The sequence below is a fragment of the Penicillium canescens genome, assembly GCF_028828765.1.
Source record: "Penicillium canescens strain IBT 15451 chromosome Unknown utg000010l_segment0_segment0, whole genome shotgun sequence".
Lineage (NCBI taxonomy): Eukaryota > Fungi > Ascomycota > Eurotiomycetes > Eurotiales > Aspergillaceae > Penicillium > Penicillium canescens.
In genome coordinates, this window is record NW_026703972.1 from 1,257,422 (window position 1) to 1,278,949 (window position 21,528).

The 21,528-nt window shown below is 48.5% G+C and overlaps 4 protein-coding genes across 4 annotated transcripts; 1 reads left to right on the plus strand and 3 right to left on the minus strand.

Annotated features, from left to right (window-relative positions):
- Positions 1-12,261: 12,261 nt before the first annotated feature.
- Positions 12,262-12,720, plus strand: N7446_012277 (type II toxin-antitoxin system death-on-curing family toxin; the record flags this gene model as incomplete). Its single annotated transcript, XM_058521019.1, has 1 exon — positions 12,262-12,720. The coding sequence occupies one exon, from the start codon at positions 12,262-12,264 to the stop codon at positions 12,718-12,720; it is 459 nt and encodes a 152-aa protein (XP_058366385.1).
- A 303-nt stretch (positions 12,721-13,023) lies between these two features.
- On the minus strand, positions 13,024-13,921 carry N7446_012278 (uncharacterized protein). Its single transcript, XM_058521020.1, has 3 exons — positions 13,501-13,921; positions 13,310-13,438; positions 13,024-13,253 (listed from the first exon to the last, which is right to left on the minus strand). The coding sequence occupies exons 1-3, from the start codon at positions 13,793-13,795 to the stop codon at positions 13,180-13,182; spliced, it is 498 nt and encodes a 165-aa protein (XP_058366386.1). The 5' UTR covers positions 13,796-13,921; the 3' UTR covers positions 13,024-13,179.
- Positions 13,922-14,967: 1,046 nt separating this feature from the next.
- On the minus strand, positions 14,968-16,409 carry N7446_012279 (uncharacterized protein; the record flags this gene model as incomplete). Its single annotated transcript, XM_058521021.1, has 2 exons — positions 14,968-15,791; positions 15,848-16,409. The coding sequence occupies 2 exons, from the start codon at positions 16,407-16,409 to the stop codon at positions 14,968-14,970; spliced, it is 1,386 nt and encodes a 461-aa protein (XP_058366387.1).
- Positions 16,410-19,364: 2,955 nt separating this feature from the next.
- Positions 19,365-21,449, minus strand: N7446_012280 (uncharacterized protein; the record flags this gene model as incomplete). Its single annotated transcript, XM_058521022.1, is given in 4 exon segments — positions 19,365-19,384; positions 19,398-20,085; positions 20,141-21,125; positions 21,171-21,449. 4 exon segments carry the CDS (start codon positions 21,386-21,388, stop codon positions 19,365-19,367), a joined length of 1,911 nt encoding a protein of 636 aa, XP_058366388.1. The 5' UTR covers positions 21,389-21,449.
- Positions 21,450-21,528: the final 79 nt, after the last annotated feature.

Below are 21,528 nucleotides of genomic sequence, written 5' to 3' on the forward strand. Positions count from 1 at the left end.
CCTTCATTCCAGTTTTTTCCATATAAATTGACAGAATATAACACATTTTGTTTTACCACACTTTCTTCCTCTCAAATCTGCTTAGTCAGCGCAATCAACCAATCAGAATGCCTCAATCTACAAGCTCTCCTACCCTCCCGACCCCACCCAAGCGCGTCAGAATGGGACCAAAGCGTACCAAATTGGGTATATCAGACGCGCAGAAACAGGCACTACGGGCATTTTGGTCTAATACTAGCCCAAAGCCCACGCAGACTGCATGTGCTAAGTGGTTTGAGGACCAATTCAAACAAGTGATTGACCGGTCAACCATATCAAGGATCCTTTCATCCAAATACAATTATCTTGATACGGGCCCTGCAGGGGCAAACAAACGATCTTCATCCTCTCGTTGGCCATTATTGGACCAAAAGCTATATGACTGGGCAGATAACCATATTGGCAATGGAATACCAATAAATGGCCCTTTGATCCAAACTAAAGCAGCTGAGCTTTGGAGACAAATACCGGAATACAAAGATCGGACCAAACCTCAATTCTCTGAGGGTTGGTTAACTCGCTTCAAACAACGCCACTCTCTTCAATATCATACTTTCCACGGAGAAGCTGCCTCAGTCCCATCCTCGGTACATGATCAGATCAAAAGCACCAAATCGATTTGCAATCAATTCAAACCGTCCGAAATCTACAATATGGATGAAACTGGCCTATTTTGGCGACGTATGCCAAATGGTGGTCTTTCAAAGGGAAAAATTGCTGGCAAAAAGCTTGATAAAACACGAATCACTATTGTTGTTGCATCAAATGCGGATGGTTCCGATCGAGTCCCTTTATGGTTGATTGGCACAGCAAAAACCCCTCGCGCACTCCGGGGGGTTAATTTCCGAGCTCTGGGATGTGTTTGGCGTCACAACAAGGCAGCATGGATGCGTCATGACATTATGGAGGACTGGTTGCGATCTTTCTATGGGCGTATTCCCTTAGATAAGAAAGCTTTGCTCCTTTTAGACAATGCTTCACCACATGTTATTGGACTCCAGCGAGCGCCACCACCACCCCGGATTACGGTTGTTTTTTTGCCAGCAAACGCAACTTCAATTTATCAACCCTTGGACCAAGGTATTATCCAAAACTTGAAGCACCATTATCGGAAGAAATGGATGCGCTATATGATTGCTTTTCTTGATCGTGGGATAGACCCAAAACAAAGAATGAGCATTTATTATACTGTTACCTGGGTAACGCAAGTTTGGAGAACAAGTGTATCAGACCAAACGATTATCAATTGCTTTAAACAAAGTACTTTGATTAGTCCAAAGTCTATACCTATACCTGAGTCCGCGCCCGAGTCCGCACCTGAGTCTGCACTATTTTCCGAGCCCGGATTGAGTGATGAGATTGAAAGTCTATATAATCAAGCAATTGATAAGCTTGGTGATAAAGATATTGTGCCATTTGACGAGTTTTTGAACCCTTCGGACGAAGACATGTTAGAAGATGGGACTGAAGGGCGAGATGAGACCAATGAGCAAGATATATATATTGCCCCAACAACCTCAGAAATTCAGGATATTGACATTGATGGGCCCCCACCTGAGCTTCTGTCTAATTCTGCTATATTGGACAGCCTCCAGGATATCCTACTATGGGTTTGTAGCAAAGAAAAGGGTACCTCGGACCATATTAGACAAATTGAGAGCTTAATCAGCGACTTTGGCAGGATTCAGATTGATGAGAAACGTCAGGTGACTTTGGATCAGATGATGGGATGGAAGACTAAATAGGTATTAGGGCTTAGAGTTAGCTTGTCAAATATTATGTCATCCTCTCACCAAAACACAACTCAATTATACCACGTAGTTTGGCTTGGATAGTATGCTGTGGTATAAGCGAGAGTTGACTGTATGTATTTTTCAGTTGCCACTTCGCTTCATGTGTCAATATCTTCTCCCTATCTCCCTTAGTATCTTCCACTTAAGCCATTACTAAAACCTAACCAGAAATAACAACTACCCAAAATCACCTTCATCGAATTGAAGGATTGGGATCAAAAAGCCCGGAATTATACCAAAGCCCGTCCAACCCCGCATCAACTTCTTTAGTTAATGAAGGTAGAAGCCAGAGCACTGTCACGGAAAATATAATAAGCATCAAAGGTTGATCCCAAGCAAAAACATTAAAATTTCTTCAATTTAACAGAAAACCTGCAAGCCTCCCAATTAATCAGTGTCAATGTCTGATCCCGTACAAAAGACAAATGTTCTCGCTACTCTAACTTTAACATCAGAAGCTTCCATCAAGCTTTGTTCTCCGGAACCGGGCGGCAACCAATGGTAGGTTCGGCAGGTCAAAGTAGATCATGAGTTCACTTAGCCTGATGAGGCAACATATGAAGAAATTGACTGGAGCTTTGGGCCCGTCCATGTAAGTCAGTTCTACATCCGACAGTGTTTCAACAAGAATAAGGGCGGGCTAATGACTTCTCAGATCTCTGGATATCTGAGACCGATTGGGGCTGTGGCTGCCTAAGGACCGCCGATCTTTGCTCTGTCGTGTTAAAAGAGGGGCCTCGTGGGTCGCGCGTAGGTTACAATTTGTGGCGTATGTGGGTCTTATCTACGCAAAGTAGTGCATATTGACTATAAAAGCTATGCACGGAACTAGAAAGCAATTTAGTATACAGAATAATTCAACTTTGTAGAGGCCTATTACATTTCCGCAAAGAATATCGCTTCACTATCAAGGCGTCATGACGAGCAGGTTCATCGCAAGTGATTCTTTCCCTCATGCTCATTGACTCTCCCTAATACATGAACTAGGTTGTCTTCAAAGATGATGTCGGTCCAGAGGAAGTCGACCGACTAGCAGACTTCATCGAGATGAACGGTGGTCAAGTCGTGAACAGATATGATGCTGATGTTCTCAATGGTTTTTCGTTCGTAACCTGCCTTAAAGTCCTACCCTTATTCCAGATGATGCTGACCTTGATCAGTGCCGAAATTCCTGACAGTTTTTTACAAGCCTTACAAGCGCCATCATTTCAGAGCAAGATTGATTATATGGAACGGGATAATATAGTTTCAACCGAGTGATATTATTGCTTTACAAAAAGCAAAGTGATTAAAGGGAGTCGAATTGCTAGCTTTGGTAATACGGCGGCGGGGTTCACAATGCTAAGATAAAGGGACAAGGGCATATATCTTTACTAGTATACAGAGAATTTCGAAAACAGATTATCGGTGAGGGTGGGCAGAAATGCACAGATACCGTCTAGACATGCTTTCTTTCCCAAAGACCTACTAGTGGGCTAGGTCCTAGCCCTGAAAACGAACGAAGTGAGAGGAAGGGGGAACACCCCGCACGTGACATGACTTGGAATGGAACCTTCCTTTATTTTGGGTGATCGGTTCGTGAGACTACCAGAACCCCATGCCCTGAAACGAGGAACGAGTGTGCTCTGGAAGAGGAACGAGTGAAGTGGTTACTTTCGGCCATGCCCCCTCGTGTGCCACGCGACGTTTTGCCGCGAAATCTCGACTGCCAGACTTGTCGCTGCTCTGGCTTCTGATTCGTTCCCGTTTCGGTTTTTTTTTTGGCCTTTTGTCGCTTCTAGTTGGTTTCCGCCCTCTTTTCCTTATTGGCAACTTCCTCAAACGATTGGCCATCCTCGGTCTTGTCCTTCGATTCGAGGCTGACATGGCTGTTGTTAGCTGATTCGGCTAGAGATGACGGGACTTTCACCTCACATTCTCCTTGCAAGCAGACTCGACCAACAACCTCACCGTGTACGCAAATACGGCTCTAGCAAGACAAAGCATCGGCTCCTCCCGGTGTCTTCGGATTTTTTAGGCTCGAAAGACGCTAAGCGCCACTAGAGAACAACGAGGGTCACCCACTGGACGCCAGGGATCCAAGCCGCAAGTAGGCATCCTATGAGAGGGTCCAAATTCTGGGAGACAGACACTGCTATCCGCTCCATTGGGTCTGCATCAGGTAAGCATACCAACGCGTGATCTGATGAACCAAATCGACTAGAAGGTCGAGGGAGAGACTCGTCGATGCCACCGGTGGTCATGAGGAAAAAACAGAGCATGCGATGGTGTTGGTGCAGGAGAGGTTGAGCAGACAAGACAGTTGATCGCTTCGAATTCGAGTGTGGGAATATGAGGGAGCCTCCTGTTGTGAGACCCGAGTCAGCAATTGTTGATCCAGTTGGACGAGGTGTCGTGCTTTACGTTGTTCATGAAGAATTCCCCGAGTGTACGGTTGAGACAGATGGTCAATTAGGATCGTCATCATACCAGCTTACCAACTAGATCACTGCCAATTCTGTTCTGCAATGCAGTCACCAACACGCCATGTTGTATCCATGTTCGTCGCACTCTCCGGCTGTCGCTTCGAGAAGCCGCGCTGGATGCACGGGCAAGTTCACAAGACGGCAAATGCGCGTGACGAACCCGCCCATGACAAGAAATTGTACAGTCGTAAAGGGAGACCGCTTCCCATAGGCGGCGAGAGGCTGAGGCACTCGTGTGAAAAGGCGGTGAGAAGGGGAAGACGCGATCCATCGCGCGTCGGCTCCTTGGTCTTATCTGAGTCGGCGGGAATAGGTAACTCGCCACGAGACCTTGCGCGGTTGGCGATGGGCTGCTCCTGCAACGGCATGAAGATGTCAGTAGTGTTCGTGTCTGGGGCACAGACTTGGCACAAATCATCGGACCCGGCGCATCAAGAGCCGCGACATCCACTCACCTTACCATAGAGAACAAGGTTCTCGAGCTTATGCGTCCTGTTGTTGGCGCGCGCCTTTGATTTGCAGTATTTCACATAGGACATGCTGCATGGTTTGATGTGGCAGGGCTAGAAATGGTGTGTAAGCCATGACCTTGCCCGGAGCTCTGACGGCGCCGCTGGTTCGGACTCACATTAGGGCGCTGTCAACGGTCTCCTGTCCATCATTAGCTTGTCGACCGGCGAGACATGTAGAACTCACATGTTCTGAAAGAAGACACGGAAAAGGGCTCCGTGGCTTTGCGCGTGCATTGGACGGAATGCATAGATCCTTGTTTCGCATCCTGTCTGAAGTAAGTCTAGTTTCGGACAGGGGCGCGTTGAAATTTACATACCTGTATGGAAGTCTTTATTTTGCATCGATATATTCAGGGACGGGACAGTGGTCGGTTGCTATGGTGGACAGATGTTCGCATAGATACTTTGACCAGCTAACCCCGATCTGCTTCCCGACCGGCTGGCATGGGTGGCATAGTGGACCTGGTGGGAATCTCATTCTCACAAGCACTTTCTAGCTTGTCAGTCCACAACGTAATTACAGTATAGATGTCAGTACATTGGAAATCCAGTAGGTGAAAGGGAAGAACTTATCAGGTGCCTCGAACCGAAGGCCTGCTCGACTTTGCGCAGCAAGTGACAGTGTTGTAGAACAAATTGCTGGGGGAGAGGGCGAATTTATAGGTTTCTCGGCTCCCATCGCGTACGTGCTCTATTGTAGAGCAAACGTTCAAGGACACGACGCTATCCTAAGTGAGGTCTGTTGCAATTCATGCCTTCGTTCTACCGCAACTATTTGCAGCCGAATTTTTGGTGTCATGTTAGATGCCCACCGAGAAAAAAAATGCTAGAGTCTTGTTGAGAATGAGTCAAAGTGAGTCGGTTAAGAAACGTTGGCTCACTGTTGAATCTACGGTCCTAATACTGAGGCAATGGAAGCTGTTTGTTCTTTGATTTCACCAAGAGCGCTCACATTTTTCATCCAAGGAACATGGAAATTTTCTGGCCTTGCTTGAGTGTTGATTGTCTGAGCTGTGTGTGGTTCTGTCCGTCTAGGCTGCGGAAAGCGTCAGGCCGCGGTCGCGCGAGCACCGTACTCAACCCGTCAACCCGTTGAAGCTTGGCCGTCCTTGTTGACGAGGAGTCAGCTTTTGAACCGGTGATCATGGTTGAGATAGATATCCTTTTTTCGATTTCCTTTTTCTGTCCTCTAGATTTTACTCTATTTACGTTTGGGATTTCTGAGCACTCAAACGATTGTGGGAAATGCGTTGTGATTGAATATATATCTCCTGGACCGTTCATCACCGGAAGCCACTAATATGAGGCACATTCACCAACCATCAACACCACGAGACTGATCACCAGCACCATCATTAAACGGACTGCTAACAAAGTGCTGAGATTGGAAAGCTGACTACGCTGATTGACTTTCATGGTGAGAATGGGACGGAGTACCTACCACCGGTGTCTCCTAGTCTATAAAGCATCCAAGAATTAGTGGGCATGTTATTGCCCAGATACTCGACTTTCCCCTGCAATCAAGACGGAAGCCCCTAACAGCACGCCAGACCAGGAAAAGGAGGGATAACAACAGCCAAGTGCATTGCCAATCGTTCTGAAAAAGAGAATTCGCAGGAGGCTTCTGATCATGTCCCTCCACTGGTAAGTAAAGCGGCTCAGCTTCCAATGCTCTTGCTGACCGTCGCAGCTCTCTCCCTCGCAACAGGAAGCAGAAACAAGACATACCTTGGCGACCGAGCCCTTTCAACCTATTTTGAAGGTGCTAAGAGACCTCGAACGCGACAATCCCAAGTTCGTCTTTCCAGCAGGTCGAATTGTCGGACTCTATCGACGCCTATGGGAGTCGTGCGTGTCCAAACACATCGATGGCCAGAAGCTAGAGCAGAGCAATCAGACCTTGAAGGAAGCTAGCAGACACCTGACTAAAGAGAGGGATGGACTTCAGCTGCGCCACGACAAGCAGCTCTCTCGGCTGCGTTTTTTCGAGCAGGCACTGAAATCATCTCGGGTTCGACTGACTCGCGTACTCGATGACTGGGATCACCCTTCCAGACTCAATCTACCAGGGTTCTTGGACAACGCAAGAGAAGAGTGAAGCATTGCATGCTCATATTTGTCTTATGTCTTTTACAACGTGGAAAATAACCAACAATTTCACAATGAAGAGGATTAGCGCATGCCAGCTTATGTCTTTTTAGTTGTTCACATTAAGAAGACATATGATAGCCTTTGCGGAGTGTGTCAGTGGATAGTCCGGCCTGTTCTAGGTCACTTCTATTAGTTCAATATATTATAGACAAAATACGGATCCAGTGACAATGTGGGCAGTATAGCTAGCGGAGGAAGGGTCGAATGAATCGGCCGTCTCGCATTGCATCGAAAGAGCTACTTGGGGTAGACGTCGCCAGCCCTAACAGACCACCCAACCTTCCCCTTGGAGACCGCTTCAACAATCTTTGTGGAGTATTGACGTCTTCCATTCTGCTTTGAATGGCCCTCAGGATGCAACCGTTCCTTGCTAGATCCAGCGATCTCTTCAGGCTGAAGTAATTCAGTCCGGGATTGACCACAAGCGCATCAACAATCGGGAAATGTCCACCCTTGACTGCCAACATCAATGGATCCTCAGAATATCGATTTCTGACGCTTACATCAATTCGATCATGGCGTAGCAGCGCCTGGACCATCTCCAAGTCACCGCCACGGGCAGCCATGCAGAGAGCAGTGTCGTGAGTTGCGATCGTGCTTTCATTGATGTTCAGACGTGCGTCTTGTTGCACTAGAAGTCGTACCACATCGAGATGGCCATGTGCAACCGCTCGACAAATAGGCGGATCTATTAAATCCATTCCATTAATCTCCATGCCCGCCATACTCAGTAGACAAGCAACCGTGTCCACACTTCCGTGCGATGCGGCAGCAGACATTGGAGAGTGGCCTGCAACACAGTGATTGAGATCTATTCCTGGCACCGCAAGCAGCTGGCGTAAAACTGCAGTGTCCAATCTGGCTGCCGCGTGATGAAGCGATGTAGAAGGCCCCTCGCGCCTCCCGTAGCCTCCGATGAAGTTAACATCGATGCCGATCTCGGCCAGTAGCCTTTCGGTTATCTCATCGTATGACAAGTACGTTGACAGCCATAGAGGCGTATTGCCTTCTTTGTCTTTGCAGTCCACATTGGCACGAGGGTAACTCAGGAGCATATTGACCACTTCGAGGCGTCTGCTATGGACGGCGAGATGGAGGGGCGTATCACCATTTGGGTCGTGGGCGTCCAAGTTCAGACCCTTTTGTCCAAGAAGCCGCTTGACAGCATCTACCGACCCATAGGATACCGCATGGTGAAGAGGTAGCTCAGCCTCCTGTGATGATTGGGTACCAAGAAACACCTTGGCCATCGGATCGTTTGAAAAAATCGTTTCCATCACGGGTCTATTGAAGCGACATGCCCAGTCCCATGGCGAGTGGCCCGAATCATCCTGTAGATCAGGGTCGCTGCCTCTAGAAAGTAGCAGATGCACGAGCCCTATTCGGCCTGCGAAGGCTGCTAGGTGGAGCGCCGTTCGGCCGTGTGTGTGCTTGATGTCCACCTGGACGTTGGGTTCATTTAAGACGCTTTTGACGGCGGAAAAGGTTCCGTAGTGGATAGCATACCACAGGGCGCTCTCCCGCGCTTGATTTTGAATGTTGATGTGTAGGTCTCCACGACTGAGCAAGAGGTCCCGCACAGCAGCGGAAGAGTATTTGAGCGCCCTCATTAAAGGAGTTTTGCCTCGGTAAAATGCATTGATGTTGGCGTTGTGCCGGAGCAAAACCTCCGCAAGACCAACGTTGTCGTATTTGATGGCCAGGTGCAACAGATTGCTGTTCTGAAATTTGATATTGTATTTCCAGATGCTGGGCTGCAGTCTAAAATCAAGGTCTTTGCATGATTTTGCGAGGGCAAATAATGCACTACCGTCCAAAAACGACACAATCCACAGCAAAAGCTCGTTGGGCAGGTCTCTGATGTTTGGCTGTAATGTATTAGCTCATCGGTAAACTCCGTAAAAACGAATTGAACAGACCATGATGGGACAGCGGATTGAGCTAACGAAATGTAGATGGGGATGAGGTGAGAGTTGTGAAAGTAGGATATAGGAGGCCTTTATATACTCACCTCAGCTAAATTCCGTGGTCAGCTAGGAGTCTAGTCTGTCACTTGGCTGAAAGGTGCGTAGCAATCACACGGCAGCATCAAAGCCTTGACAACAATGTTAAGACGGAGTTGGAGGATCTCTGGAGTCTAGCTCCTGGGAACCCCAAAACTGTTCCTGGTAGTGTGTCGATGGCCTGGGAACCGAATCTATCTCTACGTACCCGCATCTTGCATCTAGCGCCATAAGAACAAATCACAACCTATCACGCACTTCGAAATTCATAAGCAACCCAGAACCTAACGTAGCATTTGTCGACTTTGCTGCTCACCGCAGTAGTCAGTCTGTTCGCTAATGCGTGGTCACCGCGATGGATAGTCAACAGTGCAGCTGATTGCAGCAGTGGTCAGGAATGATATCCCTTCATGCAGGCCACTGACCGGCTGTATACGGCGCATACTGCGTGTGAATGCATTCTTCCACGTACCGACTGTTTCAAGGAAGTGTTCCATGCCAGCCACGCAGCCATGTAGGTAAGGAGCCACGCGATGGCATATAAAGCTGGCGAAGGAACGCCGCAGTGATTGCCCAACACCACCACAATCCGAAGCATTTTCTGCCTTTGACGACCACCTCAATAACTATCATGCTGCCTTGGAATCCGTTTCTTGTTTGTGAGATAGAGGTCAGCCCCAATGGCGGTCCTGGCTCTTGTTGCGGGACGACGAAAAAAGGCGAGCCGTGCAAAAACTCGATCAAAGTTGAAGACACCAAGATCGGCCATCAAAAGTTGACCTCTCTCGCCAGAGAGCCATTTGACCTGTCATCGTTGCAGTCGAAGCTCTGTGATGTCGCCAGAGACTTCCTCTGCGCGAGATGGCACCGGCAACGGCAGGCCGACCAAGTTGGCCAGCAGTGGTATGAAGCCGCCGTCCGCAACCAGGCGCGAGTACCACATGGCTCCAGAATGGCCTCTCCATCAGTTGTTGTACATCCAGGCCAGCGTCAGATATCGTCAGCCTCCAGGCGACGCCATGCATCAGACAACACTGGCCCGTCACCTCCTCACAGGCTCAGACAAAACCCGCCGGTGCGGCTTTCAACCAACCCCGAGCCAGTGCGGCCATTCTATCCATTTGTGACTTCTGCAACGCTGCGGACGAACAATGTTCCATGGCGCGTTTCGCCGACCCGACCAGCCATCCTCTCATCGGCAACTAATACCCGGGCGGGTGTCCAAGACTTGACGCTGCAGAGTCTCAGGCCGAGCCAAGCGGTAGACAGCATCCACGTCGACAGCATCTACTGTGTGTTCTGCCAGACAGAGGATGAAGACCATGCGGACGAGAGCGTGATCTTGCACTGCGGTCAGTGCACATCGCTCTGTCATCTGTCATGCGCCGAAGAATGGTTGGAAAAGCGAGATACAGGGTTTGGCACGTCATGCTGTGTGTGGTAAGTGTGGATGACCTTATTTCTGAGACGACCAAGATACTGATGACCGCAGCCGAAACGAAGGAGCCCTAGATGCCATCATTCGCCCCTTACGAATCCCCTCGTCGGATGCCGAGACATATTCCGTCCACACGGCAAGCGATCCATCTCCCACTGGTGGGCCCCGTCGCTCAGCCAGACTAGCAGGAACTCATCTACCGCGACAACCTTCCACCGCTGCACCGCTTCGCCGATCGGCACGACTCAATTCCACTCAGCGTAGGTGATCACAGGTTACAGCCGAGTTTGACGGAAAATGCGAAAAGCGAGTGAATCACACGTGAGTGCACGTGACCGACACTCGGCATCGTGATCAGCAACTGTGGTTGTAGCATTGATATAGATTTTTGGAACAAGCTTAGCAAGAAATGAGATCCTGATTGTAAAAATCCAGAGTACAAGGCGACAGTTCATTTTTGCAAGTGCTGGGCACCACTTGACCTTAGCCAAAAGATACTGGCTGCTTCACTTAATTTGACAATAACATAGCGCTAAATGTGCTAGTAGATTCAGTTTCTTCTTTCATCATACCTAACGGCGTGACCAGAGAACACACCGATTCATCTCAGGGGAGCCGTGTCACAAAAGGCGGAGATTATTGGCAGAAAATCGCAACTAGCGTGCTGGCGTGAGACTGACAAACTCGTGTGCTTGTTAACTTACTCTGGGAATCAGTATGTGAACCCTGGGAATCTCAGAAGCATTTCTCGGAGCCATTTTTACCCTAGGAAATACTCTTGAGATCCTGGGGCTATTTCTATTTCTAGGAAAATGAGATCTAGCCCTGGGATCTTCACTACGTTCCTGACTGCAAACGAAACTGGCTCTGGGAATACATTGACCAGATCTGGGAGCTGTGGAGCCCCTGGGAGCTTACTTTAGGGTCCTGGAGTCAATAACCTGCCTTCCGAGACCGCGGAAAGCTCTCACAAAACACCCTTCACCAACCCTGCTCACAAATTTGCGTCATTGGACCACTCCCAGAAGGCACACCTACGCCTCCAGGAATCAACAAGTTGTCAACAGGAACGTGGCTTTTATTCCTCGAAGTGACGGTACTAGACCCCAGAAGCTATGTCGGGTTTCCTGGGGGCTATGTGGCTCCTAGAAGCAGCTTCTTTGCTCCCAGAAACCGCACCAATGGCTCTAGGAGCAAAAGAACTTCTAGGGCCAAATGGCCGTCCCCTTAAAGTGGATCAAAAAGCGTGCATGAGTGCGATAGATGTTTCAGATTAAGACCAATAAGCTCTCTAAGCGTTAAATTGTTATTTGCGATACTTGTGACTTCGCTAGATACATGGGCCTCCACGCCAAATGAGGTGTTTGTGTGGCTTGTGTGTAGCCGCTGGTCCTTCCCAGCTTTAGTTTCAACATCTGCAAGCCACGTTATCGATCACTGCGTTATTTCTCCCATTTGCGCTCGTGCGCATCCGCAAGCGTGGCCGTGCACACGGATTCCTGAGATCAGCTTTCGCCCCAGTACGGCTCTCCACTGGACTACGACATTCTAATGCAGGGACCTCGCTACATCGAGCAGTGTTAGCGAACCAATACGGAGTGCAATGTTAGCGCCCGGGAGGCGCCTGGACGAGTTGCCTGTTGCTGCAAACCCAACAGCCTTGTGTAGCAGAGCAACTGAAAGTATTATAAATACTCGTTCTTACTTTCCTTGAAGTCAGGAGCCAGTCGAATATATTGCTCCCTTACTGTACTTTTCCTTTTGATCTTCCTGAGAGTTCAACAGAGGGTTGCTTATTGAAAATTACAAATTGGATTTCATCATACAACTCCTTTTCTTGCCATATCTGTTTTCTTTCAAATGGCTACAAAGACGCTTCGATTTCTAACAGTCTCCCAAGTTCAGCGACTTCATGCGAGATTCGTCGTCCCCAATGCTGTTCCAGCCCAACCAAACATGCTAGAGTCTGCAATCCATTCGCCGATGAACATGAAACACTACGCAAAGGAGGAAGATGTTTTCCAGCTTGCTGCGAACCTTGCTGAGAAAATAATGTTAAACCATGCCTTTCAAGACGGGAACAAACGCACCGCCTTACTGGCCGCCGATATGTTCTTGAAAATCAACGGCTTCTATCTTCAGAAGGTACCATTCGCGGAGGATCTACACAACAAGGCGCTAGCAAATGCTCACGTCGCCGTCGTTACCAAGCAGTGGACCGCTCAACAATTGGGAATTTATTACAAGTCTGTGGCAGCGCCTCTTGGTCCTGTTACTGCAGAAGTCATGGAGTATAGAAGCTCGGCTCTCGTGTACTAGTCTGATACTGTCCGTCAACATCATGGACGTTTGAATGGCGTGTGGGTGGTGTTCTGATCACAGCATCCAATTCTTTTGTTCGCGAGCTCCAGGTGGGACTCATAGTCACAATTTAGTGTCGTCTTGCGCATTGTTTCGGTGTCTTTGCATTCCATTCGCCCCTGTTTTGGGGAAGGGAAGGAGACCCTCAAGATTCAAATCTGTTAGTTTAGCATTGATAACTGAATAAATCAAATTGTGCATCAATTGACTCATGCATACTTTGCAAACAATTTAGAAATTATTACATTGAATAGTGAATTTCGAGTATCTACCAAAGCATCCCGTAGTCTCGACAACATCGGGATTTCTCCTTTGCTAATAAATATTCTCCCGTGTTCTAGTCGTAAACTGCCAAGCCGTCTCCACGGTCTTGTATCGAACGATTCCCGACATGGCTGCAAGGAAACAAGGTTGGCATCACATATCCCTCAGCTGGTAGAGTACGCTGTCCAGGTTCCGTCCAGTCGCGCTTGCATTCTCCGCAAAATTTGCTAGGCATTATGGATCAGTATGCGTAAGGCGTGAAAGATTTGTGGCTGGATTGTACCATCAGGTGTTCCATCTAGAGCTATCTCGTGCATCTTTCCACCCAGGAACAAAGTTGCGGGGCTTGAATCTGACTCTGTTTGGCGGGGAATTTGGTTTGGGACATAGAGCCGGGGATAACTCGACGATCCTAGCAATGAAAACAAAGTGTTAGCATTGGCGGTAGAAAACTCTCGCACACTGATAACTTACCAAACCCAAAGTATTGCGAGTCATGGAAAAACGTAAGTTTACACCTTTCCTCAGCACTAGCTGCAGAGGCTGATATATAGGGACTGGCAGCACGGAGTGCACTACCAACCACTTGCTCAATCAAAACATAAGCTTCTCCAGGGTTGCCAATAATAATAGGCACCTTGCTGCTAACCAGGTTTCCTCTCGCATCATGGGTAACGAAATCTGTCGTGACCCGATGAAAATATCGCGCGGTAAAAGCCCTTCTAGTGCAGTGCAGAAAAGAGAGGGGCCGAAGGGCACTGCGAAACATGGGATTGGACTAATCAAAAACACAAATCAGTGAAGTGGCAAGGAATACCTTCGCGTTTAAGACGTATCATGGGTTGTATAGAATGTAGAATACACAAGCATATAAGAGATCTGTGACAGATACGAGTGGGACCAGTAATCTTAAATACCCATCTTCGAAGGAACTCTTGATTCGGGGCGGAAAAATATATCAGCGGATCAGTTGCGTTCGGGATCCCAGTCAGGCCAATAGGAGAATTGATAAGTAACCAGAGGCAACAGCCGACCACCCAGAAGGGCGGTGAACTTAAGTGTCCATTGCGTGCTGTTTCCCCCGACTATTACAGGAATGGATGGATTGATCGATGGACTTCATTCATGGAGGCAGACAACGTTAATATGGTGATAGCATAGACAGCATAGTCCGCTACCGCGACAGAGGTGAACGCTAGCGCTTCGGCCAGTGGGTGCTGTTGAGTGGGTCCTAAGTTGAACCCCCTTTTGGGAAATATCACTTTGCGCCCATCGCAACGCGGGCTTCAACCGTGCAAGAGACGCGCTTTCACGTGTGAGAATGCAGGTATTGATCTTATGACATATTAAGAGAAGGCTGCGAGCGCGAATGGCTTGTTTGGGTCGTAGATTGCCATGTTCGCTATGTTCATGTTTGAATTTTCAAATCATACCAATTATTATATATATCTGGGGTTTACTTCTCACAAATTCCGTTGCGTTTGTTGTATGCCAACCGCACTTAGACGCGAAACACTATTTATACTTCCATATAGTTACTACAGCATTACCTATCAGCCAAGCGGTTGGTCATTGTGCTCAAAATTGGAAGCAATTCTCACAGGATATTCTGGTAGGCAGAAATGCAGCTAACCTAAGACAGCTAGACCCCGAGTGAAAGACCACAGCCGCCAGTAGGAACCAAAGCGGTTACGCGTGTTCATGTATACTTTCGATTTCCAACAAGTCGGAATCGCGGGACCTTGGATTTCCCTTCAGACAGGGGTTTTATCTGGAGTTAAAGTTTATAAAAACTTATGAAGCAAATAGCAACCTATTGGACCATCTGGAGCTATATTGTCAAAAGGACGGAAAGTGCTCCAATGTTGGCCCGAAAAATTCAACTTATTTTACACAAAGATAGCCAAGTAGACACCATGCGGAAAATACGGATTTGCAAAGTCAGTTTAACATCCAGTTCAGCTGGCCGGCAGAATCCTGGCCGGAGCCTTGAGTTTGAAGGTTGCGCTTATCGTTGGACATGGGTATATCTTGCGGTGAGTAAGGTGAATTCGGCGTGGAGTATTTGGGCTCAGTGTTATGCCCATGCGTTTTGGAGGCTTCTAGTCTGTCGCCCACCCCATGGTCTCCATCTTGCATAATTCCGATGGAATTTGGTTGTTGATCATTCTTGGCCGACTTCCCTGAGTGCGGAGGGAAGTTGACCTTCAGCACCAAGGGGCTCGATCGGCTCGACCGGCTCGACTTCGAAGGCCTTTCCGGCTTTCCACACTCTACTTGGATCCCCATTCGCTTAGCCTGCTGCCTTAGAGAATTGACACTAACCCGATTCCCGGTGGTCTTCCAGTAATCGTCTGCTATCCTTGGCCAGGACATATGACATCGGCCACGCATAAAGTCCGCATATGCTGTTTTTTCTGCCCCGATCCAGCGGTGGCGAGGCTGTGAATGAAGCACGCCTTCCCCCTCAGTCTTTGTGCAAATGGTTACTCTTTCAGATGCAGCAGGGGCCCGGTGCGGCGTGACTTGCTGAGTTTGCACTAGTCGGGTATCAGGTGGGGGAGTTTGTGGTCCATCAATTGGCAAGGTGCAATTCTCTTCACCCCCCGAATTCCCAACTGAAGATCCGAGAGATGAAAGCCGTGAAGACATGATCGGCCCCTGGCTAACAGGCTCAGGGGAGGACGGTGCGATTCCGGTCGAAGCCGAGAGATTGCTGCTATAATCTTTGAGTTGTTTCACGACGTGTTGGATCTTCGCAAATGCTAATGGGATTTAGCCGCTTGGTACATAATTTTTCACGATAGCTGTGGCATCTCACCTTGTATCATATCTTTACCCAGCTCAGACATGTCGCCTAGCAGGGCAGTAATAGTCTCCTGCTCTGCTTTCAGATCCTCAGGGAGGAGCCCCGAGCAGAATATCTTCCGAAAAACAGGAGAGCAAACTGCTTCCCGGTCATGTTTGTTCATTTCTATTGTCAGTCCTTGCGTACGGTAATGAAACATCTCATTGCCATGGGGTTCGAACTGGCCAGGTCTTGCGTCCCGAATGAGATCTACCCAGCCCGGAGTAACTCCGTAGTCATTCATTGGACCATTTGTCTCAACGATACGCGGGCAAGGGCTGCTGAAGGAGCCGCTAACGATGTCTTCCAATCTGCTGCCGAGTAGAGGTAAGTTCAGGTGCCTCTCGATAACCTTTCCTTCATCGATAGCGGTAGAGTATGAGTCCACGGACGTAAGAATTGACTCGATTTTGGCGCGTAAATCAGGAATTTTTTGCAATTGACCAGGGTTATGACGGACAAACAAGTCCAATTCGGAACCACGCTGGTCTTGAACCGATAGAGGAGGTTCCGGGGCGTCGGGGCTTTCTTCCATGTTTCGACGGTCAGAATCCTACGTTTGGCATCAAAAGGTTCAAGACGCCCGATAAATATTGTTGAACAGATGTCCAGATTGACCTCGTGGAGGATGAGGGCAAATCTTCATTGTCATCTTGATTTGTCCTAGACCGGGTTGGAACGACCGTTCGCTTGCGAGGGAGCAAAGCCAATGATATGTGGTGTTTGTTGGTTGTAGGGAGCGCCGTTAGTGATGGATTTGATTAGCGCGCAAGAGGCTTGGTTAGCTCTTCCACTAATGCAAGCACATTGAAGCTAGTTTGATACGAGACTTCCGGCTCGGGAAATGTGACGCGGCTATCCGCATCGGAAGTATCGGCAATCTTCTTTGCCTCAGAGACCCGAAGGAGTCAAGAATAACAGAAGTGCGAATGGCGATAGGGCATGGGTATTGACGTTGATCCAGATTGGCCGGGCCTTGATCCGTGTACGGTGGAACCCCCTTGATGTTTACCCCTGAGATTCAGTGGCTTTTTTTCGGCCCCATTTGCCTTCATTGAGTTGGGGACGTTAAAGGCAACACCGCGCAGATGGAAGCATGCCATGGGTATGGCCGAGTAGCTTGACTACTCAAAAGTATCTAGGTGGGAAACCAAGAATGTGAGCCATTTTGGGAATACTTTCTACGAGGATAGGGAGCTGCTCAAGGCAACGGGCAGGGAGCTCTTTACTTTCAAATTTCCGTAGTATGATCGACGATCCATGGCTCCAACGTGGGGGCCAAAGTTAGAGAGGCCCGGCCAATCTTTAGGCGCTGACGGTGATCGACATGGTCGAATCTGCCGCAGCACGGCCATATTCGTACAACAATTTCAGGATTTGTGGAAACTAGCCAAAGCCATTGAGAAGCTCGTACCATCCGCACTACTCGATGCGCCATACCGGCAGGAAGTAAAGGCGAATTTTTGGGGCTTTCCATTGGTTGGTTGTACCATGAGAAAGATACCTGGTCGTTAGTGCGTAGCCGGGACAAATTCCGATATCCCCGATACGCTAAACCATCAAGGGCCCGCGTGCCCAGAGACTGACTGGAATTATCTTGGCACCCTAGAGATGTATATGATTTTTCGAGACCTACATCACTTGCTGCAATGTTAAATAGGCCCTAGTGGTTGTCTAAGGGCGTGATCTTGCGCATTTGTGTACTGCATAGGGGCAGGTTAAATGGATTGAGCAGAGAAGGGATCGTCAAAACAAAATTGATTGCTGGCGTCTCCTTTTGGACCATCAGCGTTCCTAGAATTGACTTGCGTTGTTATGAGCGATATAAAATTGGAAACCCAGGTAGTCTATCCCACTCCAAGGACCTTACCCTTCCGATTCAATCCTACTTCATGAAGTGCGTTAGCTGAGAATTGATCAGATAAAACAATTTGCATACCCATTTCTGAGGTTGGAGAATATCGTTCCGAACATCGAAGAGCAAGTGCCTTTTGACCGAACCTTACGACCGAAGAGGCCTTAGCAAATCTGTTAGACATGTGTTTCTACAATCAAAAACGATACTCATGCGGAGACTGGAGCTGGACTAGCTTTGCTCACCAGTGCACCTATGAGTATCGTACCGGTGAGACATGCGGCATTAAACTAGTCAACAAGTCTGAAACAAAGAGTACAAAGTGCGGATTTTGCGACGGGATTGAGACCAAATATCGACGGCGAGAGGCCGAGGAAGCTCGCTTGGCGCGGTGGATGCGCGAAGGAGCCATTTTGGTCGCTTCGATGGACCGATCTCGCAGAATCATTAAGGATATAGACAGAGAAATATTCAGTTTGCGACGGGAACGCGAGCACCGGAGAAATTCCCTTTTTGGAATCGGAAAACCCCATTCAAACCGCCGCACAGCCAGAATATTACCCTCAAAGCCCACATACTACAAGCCTTCGGGACAATCATTTGAAACCCTGGCGTGAAATGGCACGATTGTTGGTTCTTGTTTTCATCTCCGCAATATCCGTAGCCGCAGTACGTGCTTCCTATATTGAGGGATAGAAAAAGTTCATGCCGAACAGATTAATACATTGGGCTGGCATTGGCCTGTGGAACCAGGGGTACGTTGGGATGGATATGGACTCACATCGAAATAATAGCAGACAATTTCGACATAATATCTCATCCTATGTTGATAACACTACCTTATATGCACACGGTGATATACAGCCACGGTAGCGTTCATACCTCTCCAATGATTGGGTATAGGGGAGGATAATCCCAACCAACAAATCAACCAATTGTTAGTGAACTCGCATATTAATGTAGAATATGAAACGTGTTTTCTCGACTCTATTATATTATGTAGGGCTTAGCTGGAACAGCAGTTCAGCGCAACCAGTCAACTAACGCATTGGGCCTGGAAAGTGAGGGCCGTCATGTGTAGACAGCGGTCGAACTGGATAGAAGCCTTTGCCTGTTATTCCCGACCTCGACGTGTCCCGCCGTTGCGTCTTATGTGCGAGCTCTTGGACCTCATACTTTGGCCCCAAGCTCAATGAAGCATCTGCTAGTATCCCAGAGTTGTGTTCCAATTAATTTCGAGTACGGATTCATTCATCCCTTTGAAACTTAGAGACTCTTTGCCGTTTGCTTGTTCCCTGATATGGAGCTGGATCAACTCGAAGTGGGACTAGGTTGGTCTGCAAATCCAAATTCCTGTCTTCGTGTTGGCGACCAACGAAAGGAGATCGATCCAGATTGCATGCTATGTGGTCGGGCCCACCCATGCTTGCGTCACGAGGTGACACCAGCTCAGATGGAAGGCCATAGATCGCCAGCCGTTCATTGAGAGAGATCATCGCATAATACCTTGTGGAATGATCCAAAGCGGCAAAGACACACCATCGGCGCGCCTGGACAACAAATTGCTGACGACACCCACATGCCGCGGATTCCATCCCACTCGGTACTGTCTGGCACTTCAGCTTTCGATTTCCTTTACGCGCAGGGATGGTAAACTGGGGAACTTACCTGCGTCCGAGTGGAGAAGCTCCGATCTGGCGATGAAACACTCTTCTGCATGGAGGACGACTCGGTACTCTGGCCCACCTCCACCAAGTTTTCGAAACGACTCTGCCTCATTGTCTTCCCAGGTGACCAGAAGGCCTCCGGATTGGGGTCTGAGTTTGATGCTATGCGGCAGAACTCGAAGCAGGCGTCTGATCTGACGCATGTATTTCATCTCAGTCATCCGCAGCGTCGAGGATGCTTTGAAGATCGAAGAAATGGACAGGTACAAGAGCTCCTCTACGACATGACTGCAGAAAAACGGCGCATTCTTTTCGGTTATGGCAGCAGGAAACCATTTCCGACACGATGCTTCCTGGTGCGTCGCATCAAAGTCCAACCATCGATGAAGAATTTTCAGCGTACCGTGTCCGGCGTCGTATAACACATCAAGCTTCCCTGTCAGTCCTTTGACATAGACTACTTTGATATGTTTGGTCGCCTTCAAAAGTGCCAGACAAGCCTTCAAAGCCCAGTCTGTTGTTTTTGCAAAGGCAGATTCGGGCGTAGCACAAATCTCAGCATCCTTGAAAAGCTCTATCTGCTCCTCCTTGACGGTCCGGATCGGTGTACCTGAGCGCAGCAGGTTCCAGAGGGCCTCTGGAACTCTCGTTGGCCTCTTCCCGGTAGTTTCTCGTATCATGCCTACACTCTGTTCGAGGTTAGTATATTGCATATCCAGCTTGAACATCTCACCGTGAACTGACTTGGACGCTTGATGTCTCGCTATAAAAGAATCGCTTTCTTCTCGTCACATGAAGCAAGTATTCCCAGATACGGGCCGTGGTAGACGGTTCCAAAAGTCTATCGGCTTGTTCAATATCGCCCGCCTGGGGGAAGTTCTGAAGGAGATTGACATAAATTGGAAGTAAAGTATGCTCGTGCATGTGCAGGGCACACTGCCATATTTGCCGCACCTGATCTGCCACCTCACACTTGGCGACCATTCCTTGTCGATCACGGCTGAACTTACCCAGAGCAAAGTTGTAACCAAACTTGTAGCGCTTGACCCCTGAAGTAGTCATTGGTAGCAGGATCCCATGAAGGAAAAGCTTTCCGTGGAACTGCGAATCAAGAAGCAAGTCTCCTCGGGGCGTTTCTACAATCGAGGGGGGATAGGAGAGCCCGCGAATATCGAGAGTGACTCGCAGCCACCAGAAGAATGTTTCAGACGATACCGGTCGATTTTGATTGGCACGTCCAGCCCCAATCATTACCGTGATGTCTCTTTCATCCTGGAACCGCAACTTTGCCATATCATCAGCTTGGTCTCGTTGAATGGCTGGACTCATCTTTCTGGAAGGAGTGATGACACAACGGAGAGACTGGGACGTCCCATGCAGACCAAAACTCCACCTACAGTGGCTTGCAGCCACGGTCATTTTATATCCGTCTCGACTCATTATTAACGCAGCCAGCTTGAGCCCGTCACCGTGGGAGCCTGCCAGCTGGTCTTGCTCGTCCTTGGATGTGAACCCCATCACGAGAGACTCCACGGGAAGTTGCATGCAGGAATTGGTCAAGGTGACTCGGCCGGTCTTTTTCTCATATTTTATGTACCCCAGAGCTCGCCGATCGCCGTTGTCATTCGAGGTAGTCGGGACTGTGATGGAGAAATAGTCTTTCTTGTCTTCATAGAATGGCTTGAAATCCAATCGGTTTAGCTGAAATCTTCCTAGAATAGCATCTTTCCTATTCTGTCTCAGTGTTTATCCAATAGAAGAGAATGTCACATACCAATTTTGGTACAGCTCGCGAAATGCATCTGCAGAGTCCCAGCCTTTCACATAGGCAGGTGAAATCCCAACTGGGATAGTTTGCCGTGACGGCTCAGTCGCTGTGTGAGTGGCTCCTTTGCTTTGTTGTAATTCACGATCCAGCTGCAGATTCGCTTCGTCGCTCGTGCTTGTACAACTATCTTGATCCATGGGATCCTCATCGGTGTGATTACTCATCGTTAGGTACGCATTTGGAGCACTGCAGCAGAATGAATTATTGGCTTTTTGTGTCTCTGGGTCGTACGCCTGTTATTTATACGGCGCCCGAGCTTTCCTCTAAGACATCCTCCCTGAAATCGTTGATTGCGGTGAGCAAA

Excerpts from the sequence above, each read along its gene's own strand:
- N7446_012278 (XM_058521020.1), bottom strand. The coding sequence starts at position 13,795 with ATGTTTCGCAGTGCCCTTCGGCCCCTCTCTTTTCTGCACTGCACTAGA. Across the intron at positions 13,439-13,500 it reads CTCGCAATACTTTGGGTTTG|GATCGTCGAGTTATCCCCGG; the intron begins GTAAGTTATCAG and ends TTTCATTGCTAG. Across the intron at positions 13,254-13,309 it reads TCTAGATGGAACACCTGATG|CAAATTTTGCGGAGAATGCA; the intron begins GTACAATCCAGC and ends CATAATGCCTAG.